General features: G+C 48.5%; 1 protein-coding gene across 4 annotated transcripts in view; it reads right to left on the bottom strand.

The window, feature by feature from the left end:
* Nucleotides 1-13963, bottom strand: part of dapk1 (death-associated protein kinase 1) — a 58886-nt gene that overhangs the window by 25343 nt on the left and 19580 nt on the right. For all 4 annotated transcript variants that reach the window (XM_035379156.1, XM_035379153.1, XM_035379155.1 and 1 more), the window contains exons 3-7: nucleotides 6545-6766; nucleotides 4314-4452; nucleotides 2902-3031; nucleotides 2031-2079; nucleotides 1902-1928 (exon numbers count right to left, since the gene is read on the bottom strand). In XM_035379156.1, the coding sequence (XP_035235047.1) occupies nucleotides 1902-1928; nucleotides 2031-2079; nucleotides 2902-3031; nucleotides 4314-4452; nucleotides 6545-6766 (567 nt within the window). The remainder of the gene's footprint in view (nucleotides 1-1901; nucleotides 1929-2030; nucleotides 2080-2901; nucleotides 3032-4313; nucleotides 4453-6544; nucleotides 6767-13963) is intronic.

Below are 13963 nucleotides of genomic sequence, written 5' to 3'. Positions count from 1 at the left end.
AGCGTGTCCCCACTCAGAACCTCCTCATTAATTGCTTACTGCATGCTGTACTCATCATCATCCAGGACAACTCGACCAACGGAACATGATTTCAAATAGGAGAGGCCGATAACAGGAGCTCTGAGCAGATGCATCGCTTACGTCACACGGCAAAGCTGTGTCAATGTAAATGCCTTAAACAGGTCTGAAAAGGCTGATTCTGTACAAAAAAACGAGCTATACAACTGGCAACTACTATGCGGTCACATAGAAAAGAGTGAAGGATCATGGGACACGGACATAACATTTTGTACTGTCTGGGGGTTTAACAATCCTAGTCCTGACTACAAAGCTCACTCCCACGCTTGTCGGCAAGCGAGTCCTAAAATTAAGGACACCACAGGCAAAGTAACACTCAGCACACAGTGGTACAAACAGCACCCATTTCAGGCGCAGGCCTACACCCACCCCTAACTTAAAAGAAAAAATAAGATGACATGCCACATCAGAATGCAGCTCTTTATTTTTTGCCTAAATGGAAAAAGGAGCTTGTTTTTCCAAGGCATTCGATTCTAGTACCATTGCACAACAGGTAATGACATTTCAAGAGAAGAGACTGTGCACGTTTTTCCAGCGGTCTTGTGTAAATATGCTTGCCCACATATTGTTATTGCTACATCATAAGCCGTTCCAAACATTGCCGGCCAATGAACAATGAAGTTTTCCTGAGGCATAAATAAATTTGAAGCGAAAGCTCCTACAAAAAGCCAAAAGCAAAATAAACTGGCAATAATAATAAAAACATAAAATAAAACAAAATAAAATAATAATAATAATAATAATGATAATGATAATGATAATAATAATAATAATAATAATAATAAAATGAAATAATAATAATAATTTGACAAATGAAGACTGAGCTGGGAAACGGGAGGTTGTGATAACCATTCCCGATTCACGTCTATTTTTACCCAGCCTTGACAGGAACGTGGGAGGCCCGGGGCTGGAGACGATCGGATTGGGGGGGCGGGCGGGTTGGGGGTGGGGGGGGATGCGTCGGAGGGAGAGGACCTCCTCTCCTCGTTTTGCGGGAGAACTGCTAATCGCGTGACCAATCGCTGTGTCCGTACCGTGCAGGTGGGGAGGGGAAAAAGCCAAAGCCCGTTCGGGTTTCGCAGGAACCCGCACGCGGAAGTCACGGGGACGGGGGCGGGGGGCACAGCGGCTGATGATTTGCATTTCAATTTGGGAGTAGGCGGATTTGTTTTTGTCAGGGCCGGAGCCTCCTTCCCAGCCGCTTATCTACTGAAGCAGAAAGGCGTCGTTTTCATTACAGACACGTTCACGCGGCGGTCAGAACCAGCTGGTCCCTCGCACAGGAGCATGGGAAAACAACCACGGTCGCTCGGCAAAAACTGCCACTAGCACCGACAAAGAGACACACACCAACTAATAACGGTTTCAGATTCTGAGGGCTGCACTGTAATGACTCTTTGTAGATGGCACAATTAATTTTCTTCCCCGACTACCAGCCAAGCCAATGCACATCAACCTCAAAAAAGCAAATCATCACATCCATTATAATTCATCCAAAACAAATAGTCATTTGTCCACACTCTATTCAGTTCTTCTGTCCACATTTGTCCAAAATTTCCCCTTGATTTATTGTAGTTGAATGCACCGAATATCAAACGTACTTCCCTTAATAAACAAAGGCTAGTAATTATGCATTTAGGTGCTACTCTAGGCATGGAAGAACCATGTTAGATGTATATGTGTATAGCATTAACCATACTGCATCAAATACACCAAACATTACTACATTACACCATATCACATCACATCACAGGCATTTAGCAGACGCTCTTATCCAGAGCGACTTTTTACATTACTATTGTAATGATAATGATCATACTCACAGTATGTATGTTATCACCCCGACACTCCTGGAATTGAAAAAGAGCAGCGTTTCAGAACAGATATGAAAAAAACGCAGATTATCTGATTCACATCTGGTTCGGCGAATTAAACAAGCTAACTGCTCTCACCACATGTCAGCTTCCAGTCCGAGAGGTTCATAATTCACCACTTCTGGAGCTACAGAAACGATACAATAAAAAAAATATATTGAAACATGCGACAGATAACAGTCAAAATGCATAATGACATAGAAGCCACACATCAATCAATCTATTTGCACTGTATACACACATTTGTCCCTGAATATATGCCCTTAAAACCAACATTATGTTTTACAATTATTGACATAGACTAATGATAGACCGATGTCATCAACTTTGGTCAGCTGGCTGACGGGGGAAGTGGGAGGAGGGGGAAGTCAAAGATAGGCAGTCAATCGATAAATCTCTCTTTATGAACCTTTATGAACAGATACATAATGCTTTTATTCAGTGAATTCTTTTTCAGTTGCGGTCCTGATATTTGGTGAGAGATGTGTTTGGGTCGCGTGAGAGCGTGAGACAGAGCCTAACAGCATGTCCCGCACAGCATAAGCGCGAGAGCTGCCAACTCCGATGTCCGTTTATGAAACCTGAGTCGCAGCCTCATGTGAGATTGATCGTTTATGGAAACTCAGCACACAAATCTCCAAGTAATTCTAATTGGTTTTCCCAATCTTGGTGGTCCCCTGTTGTGGCCCCAGAAACCCCTGGGGGCCTGGCTGAAGCTGTCATTGCTTGCACTGTAATACCACCCCTGCCAAAACTACCCCCCCCCGACTGCAACTGGCAACCGTTCTCCACATGCTGCAATTGGCTGTTGTTCTAAGACGCAAAAGATTAGGCAAAGGTCGGGTCAGGTCGGACCGCTCCGGACTGAACGGGCCCGGCGCTGCCAGCATCCAGCTGGCAGCCCTTCAGGAGCGGGTCGGGGGGGGGGGGAGCTGCGGTGGGGACTGACCTACGAATTCCGGAGTCCCAAAGATGTTTTTGAAATCGTTGCCAAAGTCGATCTTGTGAGCCAGGCCAAAGTCGATGAGCTTAATTCGCGGGTGAGGGACCGTTCTGTTCAGCAACATGATGTTCTCCGGCTGGGAGGGAGGGAGGGAGAGAGGGAGCAAGTGTGAGAGAGAGATGAGAGGGAGAGAAATGTGTGTGTGTGTGTGTGTGTGAAAGAGAGAGAGCGTGAGATAATGTGTGCATGCGTGTGTGAGAGTGTGTGTGAGAGAGAGAGGGAGGGAGAGTGAGAGAGATGAGAGGGAGAGAGTGTGTGTGTGTGTGTGTATATGTGAGAGGGAGAGAGAGGATGTGTGTGTGTGTGTTTGTGTGTGAGAAAGAGAGAGAGAGCGCAAGAGAATGTGTGCATGTGTGTGTGTGTAAGCGTGTGAGAGAGAGAGAAAGAGAAAGGGAGGGAGAGAGGGAGACAGAGAGAGCGAGGCAGAGAGACGGTGAGACAGAGAGAGAGAGATACAGAGAGAGAGAGAGAGAGAGAGGAAGAATTGTTGTTGAGAACAGAGATAGGAAAGAGCCATCACAGATGGAAATCACATGCAAACCAAGAAGTCATTGCTGGAAAGTGGAACCCTGTCCAAGCCCTTCCATAACATAATCCAGGACTGAATTCCCATGGTAACAATCCTGGCTTCATAGTGCTGCTGTGTGCTAACAGACCGCAGAGCTGTTTTAGTTAAGCCTCACAAAGAAAATTGATACCATGATGATTATTTTATAATGACTCATGCAGACAGCAGACACCTTTATCCAAGGCACTTAACAGCTTGCTTGTTACATGCAATCCTTTCAATAAAGCTGGATATTAACTGGCACAATTTAACTTAAGCACCTTGCTTAATACCACAATGGTAAAGCCACACCTGTGAATTCAACCAGACTTTAGGTTGCTAGCCTAGCTCCGTTAGCACTAATGACAAAAGTCATTTCAAGAACAGCGGTTAATAAATATCTAGACTGAGATGTACATGTACATTTTTTCTGCCTGCAGTAAAACAGTTGGAAAGCCTACCCTTTCAAAATGGCTACATCTCTGTTTGTTTATTCAGCTCTCTACTTGTCACTCTGCCGTACTTCCTGCTGTCTAGCGCTAAAGCTACAGATGAAAGGCAAATGGGTCAGAGATGAACAAAGTACACTTGTCATGCGTATACTGAGCAGAGAAGAGCTAATGAGAAAGACAAGAGGATAATAACGCAGTGTGGAAGTGTGTTGAGTATCACGCGGCTAGTTTGCATTCGGCCGTTTGGCTCCATGGCCGCAGACAGGGGAGCCGCGGGGTCGCGGTTTCAGACGGGGCGGTGAAACGGGCGGCTTTGAGCGGGTCGTCAGCTCGCCGTGCCCTGCCCCCGTGGGGCGTACCTTCAGGTCGAAGTGGGCGATCCGCTTAGAGTGCAGGTAGAAGACGCCGTCCAGGATCTGCTTGAGAAATTCGGTGGCCTCCTCCTCGGTCAGGGACTCTTTCTCCGCCAGGAAGTCGAAAAGCTCTCCCCCCGCGACTCTGAATGGAGAAAGGTGGGGGTGTGGGGATCGGGGGGTGTTAAGACGCTCGTATCAGACATAGACGTTAAGGAGATCAGGCCCGTTGGGTCTAGGTTCGCTGAATACATGCGACTTAATCCGACGTTTGTGAAAGATCAAGGCAGCGAAACATTTCTCTGGTTATGCGAATGCCTTCAGAATTTATCCTCTTAAACACAGGAGACATGCAGAAAGCATGCAGCTGCATGCATGATGTCCCTGTGCAACAAAGCCGGAGACTACAACTCCAGAGACTACAACTCCCAGCAACGGTTGTGATCATCGTTCCCTCCAACAACATCTACCTGACAACCTGCAACAATAGCTTACTGTTCTGCACTTGAAGTAAACCCTTAATTTACAAATCACAGCTTTCATGGCTGTCAAGCTTTTTCTCTCTCTTTTTTTTTTTTTTGCACACAAAAAGACGAGACATTTAATTGAATATTCAAGACAGCAATTTGAATTCGGATTTTCGGGATTTTCAATCTTTGGTGATGGTTATAATTATGGTTCTGTGCATGCGTGTGTCAGATGTGGCATGATCCAGGCCTGTTTTTGTTTAACGAGGTGGTGGGGTGGGGGTGGGGTGGAGGGAGGGGGGTGTATAGTGGAACAGCTGCAGAGCTGTGACAAGATAATACTGCTTGATAACAGAGCCTTGAGAGTGACTGGCCATAACAAACAAGACCCCAGCTGAAAAAACAACTGCTAACGCTGAGGTTTCCCTACCCACCTGCCACAATCTAACCAGTCAAACGCACACAAAGCTTTGGTTCAGAAATCTCTGTCAGGTTTACTAAAAGCCCAGCATTGTACCACGCCAGTCCTACGAAAACCACTTTTGTAAGTGCATTTTATATTCGCATTATATTATAACCCTTTTATAAACAACCATTCATCCCCAGTGTAATTCTTCCCTGATTTTTATTGCCCAGTCGTTGTTGTAGGCCTTTAGGAAATTATAAAGCCATCCCAACACCAGAAAATCCTCCATCAATTCAGGAAGGCTCACAATAGCGCACGCACCTTGTAAACACACCCAGCCGGCTGGCTCTTAACACATTGCCAAATTCAACACGCTAGTGACTAAATACAATTTAGCAAAGATGAGTCGAGGAGCAATTTGAGGAGCCTTCTTTCAGTTAGAAAGGTCAAAGGTCACTGGCTTTCTCCAGCCACCGCTGAGTAGGTTTCAGAGTAAACAGCGCTCCGTTGGGCTAACGCAGTATAAATATGTGACCGATGCACAAATATTGACCGCGTTCGGGGCGGGGCTTCCAACAGGATGCGGTCCGAGGCGATGACGCCATTCCGGCGCTTCTTCCGGCGCGTCGTCAAAGCAGCCGAAGCGCGTCAATCGCTCCTGCCTGTCGGGCGGAGCGAAACGAAGCGAAAGGCGGAGCGTGATTTCAGAGAAGCGCGGGCGAAGTGGCGTGCCTGTGTGTGATTGCTGCGCCAGGCTCAACCGGTCTGACCAGCGGGGAGAGAACCGGCCCGGCGGGTTTTTCCCTCACACAGTTAAAACGCTTCTGCCCCGACCCGCGGGGGAAGCCAGCTGATTGATTTGTGTATTGACGCGACGGCTCAGGTGAGCTGGGGTAAGACTAACAAGCAACAGATAAATGAATAACCAAATGAGTAACTAGCACGAATATGCCTTTTTACAAAGGCTAAAACTGCACTGTTTATTCTTTCTTTATCAAGTGAAAATGTGGTGCTTGGAGGACAACTGAAAGCGTGCAAAATTAGCTTGTTTCCTTGGATTCTGAAGTTTTTCTCATTTCCAGCCAAAAAGAAACCGATAATAAAACAAAAATACAAATATAGGTAGTGCTGGAAATATTAACTGTAATTGAAATGTAGTCCTTAACTGTATGTTTTCAAATACAGATGCCGAAGATATCTATACAGGATTAGCCCTTTAAGGTGTACCATCGCAAATATGTGATTAAAATATTAAAATGTTCTTAACTGAACATTCAAATGCTGATGTCACGATCACTGCTGGCAACTGAAAGCAATGGAGTTCTAGAACACTGAAGAAGATGGAGATGTCAGGTGGCACTCACAGCTCCAGTATGAGGATGACGTCGGTCTTGTTTTCGAACACGTTGTGCAGCGTGATGACGTTGGGGTGCTGGATCTCCTTGAGGATGCTGACCTCCCTCTCGATGTCCTCCTTGGTCACCCCGCGTCGGCTGGACTTGCTCCGCCGCTTCTTGATGAATTTGGCGGCGTACTCCACGCCCGTGTTCTTCTCCCGGCATTTTTTGACCACGGCGAACTGCCCACTGAGGGGAGGGTGGGTTAGAGACAAGAGTGCAATCGTTAAGTCAGGGTGGAAATTACAAACAAAACCACATCAAGGCTACGGTCGCATTGTTTTTCTAAAGCGCTGCCGTTTATTCATGCATGCGGGAGTTAAACCATAACATGGAACCCGCATCTAAAGCAACTTAAAGCACAGCCCGTAAACAGCTCTCTCTTTACAGCAGGGCTGCCCAACCCTGTTCCAGGAGATCTACCGTCCTCCAGGCTTTCACTGCAACCCTAATTTGGCACACCTGATTCTGCTAATAAGCAGCTCAATGAAATCAATAGCTACTGAATGAGGTGTGCTTTGTTAGGTTTAGAGTGAAAACCTTGAGGACGTTAGATCTCCAGGAACAGGATCGGGCAGCCCTGCTCTACAGCGTTCCAATTCTAGAATAATATTGATTTCAGGGAATTTATTTGATTGGACATATCAATCACTTACCAGCTATGTGGTCTTTACATATTTGAAAGACAAACTATATATTTCATTGAGGAAACCCAACGGGCCCCTTTAAGTAAAATGCATATTTTTGTAAAAACGGGTGTGTTTTGCCTCAGTTCTGAAAGAACTGCGAGCTCTGCTACAGTGCAACTCCTTAGCAGAGACACAGGAAGCCAGTATTCGGATTTCTAACCATGTGATTAACAGCAGTCCTCAATTCCCTCTGACACATCGCGGCTCTGGCTCTCGTGAGTCACGACTCGCGGGCTGAACCGGGTCCAAGTTGTGAATGCGGCTTTGCCCACCATCAGGCGGACGGCGAAAAACCCGCCGCGAACGCTCCAGCCGTCCGCGGCGCGCTCTCGGAGTGAGTCAGACGAGCGTCGCGTTCGGCGGGGAGAGAGAGCTTTAACCGCGGCTCGTGCTGGCGGGGAACGCATGAGGCCTCCCACATGTTTTCGTTTCTCCAGGACTCTGGTTTAGCGCTGGGCTAGCCTGCTAACTCCGCCGTGCCGCACGGTCAAAGCCCTCGTCACACAAAGACAGCGGCAGGAAAGGCCCAAGTGGCCCTTGTAACTGTGAAAGCTACAGTCGCTGGTGTAAAAAAAAAGAGCTATGCTAATAAACGCAGTGAGAAGAAAGTCATCCTTTTTCATTATCGGAGGCTTTAGAGACAGGAGTCTGTCGACTTCGCGGCCTGTGGAACCGCGGCTGCCCGCGACACATCAGAGAGCGGTTAGCAAACTGCTAGATCTGCGAACTGTTATGAGTAACTGCAGAGTAATGGAAACTTCAGTCACGAGATCAAGAAAGAAAACAGGAGAACAGACTAGATAGCCCATGCATTCAAGCATATGATCATGCAGGGCGTTTGGCCGGTGCATCCAGCTACACTACGTTACATTTAAATTCAGGTGCATAAGTACATGAGTGTTGAGGAGAACAGGGCATTCAGGCCAACTTGGCTTGTCATTCTGTTTTTTTGGAATAGGAGTATTTAGTAGATGCTTTGATCCAGAGTGACTTCAGTAAGTGCACACATAAAGGTTTATGCAATCATCAGAGACGATGCCAAGCCATCAGTGTCACAACCAATAGTAGTAGTCATCAACAAATAACAATACGTGCCATAACTATAACAAAATCACAAGTGCCATATTTCTCAGCGCTGCATTGTACCCTACAGTCCAGAACTGAATCCTGACCGTGCCAGTTACGACTGGCTAAAAGCAGCACACGACTGTGCACGTTTACCAGAGGAAGGTGGGTTTCAACTGGCAAGCCATTCTCTGCACAATTGAAAAGAAGCATTAACTCGGCTACTTACAGGGTACTTGTATTACGCCTAGTCTAACCCCAGTTTAAAATGTTGGTACTAGCCTACAGGGCAGTTCCACCATTCCACCAAGCTATCCCCTCCCTCTATAGACAGTCATGCTCGTCAGTACTGGTCCCCCAGTAGTGGAACAAACTTCCTATGGTACCCAGGACAGAAAAACTGTTGTCCATCTTCAGATGCAGACTGAGGACCCCCCCTCTTTAGACTGCGTCCTGGTTTCCCTCACACCCCGTGCATTATAGCGTTCTTTACAGTTTCATGTTTTTCTGGGTTTTTGATGGGTGTAATATGCCTTGTATACAGGGTTTGCATTTTGGTTTGCTAAGAATACTTCATTAGCATTTTTCCTTCAGTGATGTTACATATACTTGCCGGGTTGGGAAAGTTCTTAGCCTGGTCTGGCAGGATGACTCACAAATCAGGTGAGTGATGCACTTACATGTATCAGCAATGCACTTATGTTCTCCTACACTCTAAGTCAGTGGCCAGTATAATGGAACGAAATGTAATGCCTTTGACTGCGTTTACAATTCGACAGCAGTTGTTGCCGTGTTGCCAGGCTTGTTACCGCCCACGGCCATGCGAGCAGCACAGAAAAGTACGGAGGGAAAGAATCGCAATCCACAAACTCCTCTGAAGTGCTAGTTAAATATCAGCATGTTTTTGTGGGGCGGCACAAGGGGGGTGGGGGGGGGGGGGTGGGGGGGCTTTGAGTCTAATTGTGACTGACAAACGGAAAGAAAAGGACGCTGATAGAAAGTTGAGCTGAGGACAAGGGCTTCCAGGCTGTCTGAGGATGTCACACAAAAGGCCGTATACAACGGCAGGAAGCAGGGCGTGTTTTCTCATGCTAATTCCAGCTGTAGGCCCGAGAGTTTGCTCTTCCATTACCGGAGCTGACCGCGCTGATAAGGCCTCCTCGTTTGCATTTTATCTCCAGCCCGAGGGCTCTGCGAAAAAGCCCTCTCTGTGACACACGGTCCTGAAGCCGGGTCTGTCTGATCGAAGCGGCAAGGTTCTATGGGACGGAGGGACCCCCGCCCCCCCTGGCAACGTCAGCCAGTAAAAACAGAGTGGGGGGGGGGGGGGGGGGGGGGGGGGGACAGCTGCAGTTGGCGCACACCTACTTATTCACTGACCAGATTCACACCAGCCGTGTTCCTAGTCGGACTTGACACTCCCCTTGGAGCCCCGAAGAGCCCTGTAATTTGAGCCATATGTCATCCCGCCATCTTCAAAAGGGAAGAAACGGATCAAGCCTCCTGACAGCGTTTAAAAACTGGCACCAGTAACCGGCGAGGCAGGAGCAATGAAGCAGCCTAGCAGCGCGTGTCTATTAGCACACTCATAACCAAGAGCTGAGCGGGAGTCCTCTTCTCTGCTAGTTTCCATGACAGTATCGAGTGGGATCTTTATTCCCTCCCCCACCCCCACCCCCCCCCCACGCCCCCCTCCCCTCACCTCCCCCCACAACCCCCCCTCCGCCTCCCCGGCCGCCATCCTCACAGCAAGCCCCCATGGGGAGCCATAGTCCAGCAGGGGATGCAAATGACATCACATTCAAGCCAGCCGCCCGGCTCACAAAGGAGCTGACTTGTCTCTCCACATGTAAATTCGGGCCGCCGGATCGGCTGAGAGAGCGGAGGGGCTGTTCGCCGTCTGCATGCTAAGCGGGCGCTGCCAGTGCGCGTATCAAGACGTCAGGGTGGCAGCGTCCCTTTTTTGCGCCACCCGAGTCTCGAACGCCACGGTGATGGAGTGCCCCAATAATCGCTCTGGCAATTTAATTGCCGGGCTAATGGCAGCCCTACTAAATCTGGCATTGTGGGAGTTTTCCGCCAGCCAAAATAGAGCCGTAGCGGCTTCGCGACCAGACGGTTTACGCCCGGTGTTATAATTCTTAAGAAACTAGGCCTACTTTCCTTTCAAAGACAGCTGAAAAGATCACTGACCTGTTCTAATGGGAACCCCTTGCCAGAGAATGCATTTGGTTATATACAGTACGTGTTAATAAATTACCCTTCCTAAACACTGGACACTGAACTTGGTCTGGGCTTGGTGCACTGCACCAAGTCATTTCTCAAATCATTATCCACGTTTCCCTGAAAAACATATCAATTGAACCTCTAATTAGATATGAATGCTAACTCACATGCTGCTCACCCTGATTGTTCGGGCCAAATGCGCATTCTAGAAGGCCTTCAGGCTGCTAATTCGCAGAGGGAAGCCCGCTTCTCCCCCCAGTCAGAACAATCCTTCGGTTGTTGTGACCCAGCAACTTGAGAGAACTGAACTCCGATACCTTTCTAAGATGCCTTTCTTGGGTGCAGACCGAGCCTGCAGGTATGAGGGGGGCAGAATGCAGTTTGCTGCAAAAGGAAAAGACAACCTCGAAAGTGAAGATAAATGTGCACGTTTTCTTTGTTTTTTGCATCTTTTCTCAGAAAAGCTGTTAGAATTTTGCCACCAGCCATGACTCTTAAAGATGGACACTTGCCATTTCCACAGCCACTCTGCATTTCAAACTGCAGTCGCAATTGAAATGTCACTGCAGCCGGTTAAGGCGATGGGCAGATTTGATATTAAATGTCAAATCTGTGCAAAACCGCAATGCTACGCAGGCTTTAGCCACATGCAAGGTCGCCAGATGCCTGGAATATCTGATTTCCAAATGATTTGTCTGGTCTTCAGTATTTGTAACCCTCCCTACCCTCCAGGTCAATGATCAGTACCGACAGCCAATCGATCAACGAACCCAAACTTTGCCTATGTGTTTTGACAAATTCTAAATCCACCAACCCTAGCCGTATGACTATTTAAAAGACTTAACATCAGCGTACCAGAGAACACATTTCCACTGGCTCTCTCAGCAGGGAGAAAAACGGGCTCCTGGAGGTTGAAGAAATTCACCGCAGGTGACAGAGACAGAAGGCAGCGGGGTGAAGAGGTTAATGACGCCATTGCCATCGCGGCGAGCGCCAGGCGGTATGCGGCCTCCCACACGGGGCATGGCTAACATCCCTGCCGCCTCTGCTATTTCACAAGCTCAGCAGCCAGCCGTTGAGAAATAAGTGGGGGGGGGGGTGGAGGAAGCCCCACCCCGTACGGCCACGTAGCCAGACAGAAGTGCGTGGCAACATGGCCGCCGTTCAACTCGGTGGAGGGGTGAAGGGAGGCCCCTACAAGCCGACACCAGTGAGACCTGCGTCAACCCAAACACGCCCTATCTGAGAGAAGTCAGACTGTTAAGTTGAGCTCAACCCCCCTGCCTCATCAGGGCAGCATTTATTATAATTAAATCGACAGGCTCGCAGGCATGCACGAAACGCGGCAGCACTGAGCAAAAACTCTCTCACTCTAATTACTCCCACGGGATCCTTCAGGAAAACTACAAATGCTCGAACGTTGGGAAACACTCTTGAATAAACAAAGAGGAAGGGGAGGGGGGGAGGAGGTGGGTTATCCACCCAAAATTATTCATGACTTCATGAGCACATATTATCAAAAACATGTGCTGGGGTTCACGCAGATGACAAACAGGAGGCTGGGTGGACCACTTCCCCAAAAAACTTTTCAGTTTGTTTTACTTCAATTATTTTTTAATTTACGATCACAAGCCTGCGGGGCCTCTCTTGCAGTTTTATTTATTAGGGACTTCAGCTTCCACTTGCTTGTTTGAGAGTGGCCAGGAACCGGGTGGCAAAAGAACCATGTGAACAACCGGTCCCCATTCCTCGTTGTTTTCTTTGTAGCCATCATCGTCCTGCTTGAGAGGTCCTCGCTCACAAAGAAGTACAACGCGGATTTGCATGACACAACGAGAAGTGGGTGGGAGGGTTTATCTGAGAGAGCGCACTCGGGGATTGTGTACGCTTCGATTCCACGCCAAAGAAGCCAAAGTTTTTATGGTTTTATGGCACCCGCCACTTGGGGGGTATCGTTCCAGATGCGCGAGCACGCTTTGAGACCTACCGATAACGGCGCCTACCGATTCTCACACCGTTCGGGCTGCACGTCTGGCCTTCATTCGTTAAAAAACAGGGGCCCTTAATTGCTGGCTGGAGATAAGGGGTTGCCTGGCTTCTTAAAACTCTTTGGCGTTTGGTGGAAGAGGGCTTCTCAATTTCTGTCCTGGGAACACGAATACCCCTTTGCCTTCCCGTCCTCAAGTGGGACTCGTGAACAAACAACACGGTTCGCAACCAATTAGGTTCTCGATCGCACGCATGAATCGTTTCCTGTCTGGGACCAGTCGAGGCATAGAAGGACCACGGCTCTTAAAGAGCTGTGGTGGAAACCAAAGAGCACGAAATTTGCACTTGCCAGTCAAAGCTTGACGACTCCAGCCGGTTTCGGTTCTGTGTGAAATTTCAGATGTAAGCGGAGCCGACTCAACGAGACAAAGTCGAGCGGCAAAATGGTCTGTGAGCCAAGTCTATATTCAATCCGTGCGTATCGTCGCAAGAGTAGGGGGGAGGGGGGGGGGGGGGGGGGGAGGGGGGGTGCACAGGCGTTCCCTTTGAAAGCAGCCCCCTCCCCTCTGGCTTTTGTGGCCTTTTACAGTCTCCATGGGGGGTATTTTTTCCCAGACAAAACCCAGCAGGGTAAAACCAAAGGTAAGAGCAGGTTTTCCCAACAAACACTGGAATCGCAGCCGATTTCAGCCTTCGCCGCTTAGTAAGAAATGAAAAAGAACAAGAACAGCAGATAAGCTCATGCACGGCCCTGGCACATGAAGGATGGTGGGGTGGGGGGGGGGGGGGGTGTCACTGTGAGACACAGGGGGGCAGGGGGGACTGCTAGCAGTACGAGAGGCAGTTTCACCATCAATATTCTGTGCCGGTAGCTCACTGCATCGCTAAATGATTATAGCTGAGAGCTCTAGCAGGCCGGGGGTACTTAGGATACTCATCAGTGGGTCAATACGAGCAGACAGACGAAGCTCCGTACTCTGAACGGTTCGGAATGCGTGGCTTTTATTGGGAGATTACGTCCTGGGCACCCTGGCTTGTCGCCTTGAAGAGGAGTGGCCGCGAGTCTCTCTCTCTCTCACAGACAAAAAGATCACCACTGTCATTGCTGAATTTCTGTTGGCGGGGGGAAGCACTACAGAATATAAACCCAAACGATGGAGTAATCTACTAGAAATGCAGTAGAGAGGGAGGTGAATCTCACAATGCGTCAGGCCTTGCTCACAGTTCCCCTGTTGAACCAGAGATGTGTGGGGAACAGCATGCTCAACTGGAAAAATCTTTGGCCCATTCTTTTGCAGTGGGCATTTACAGTGTCAGTGCTGAAGGTACCCAGAACCTCTGCTCCCTTTATGAATAATGAAAGCAGTTGAATCACAGGTTACATGACTACCCAATATAGATGCCAAACCCAAACCTT

This window comes from Anguilla anguilla, chromosome 10, assembly GCF_013347855.1.
Source record: "Anguilla anguilla isolate fAngAng1 chromosome 10, fAngAng1.pri, whole genome shotgun sequence".
NCBI lineage: Eukaryota > Metazoa > Chordata > Actinopteri > Anguilliformes > Anguillidae > Anguilla > Anguilla anguilla.
The sequence above is the reverse complement of the archived record's forward strand: the minus strand, read 5'-3'. Positions and strand labels throughout refer to the sequence as shown.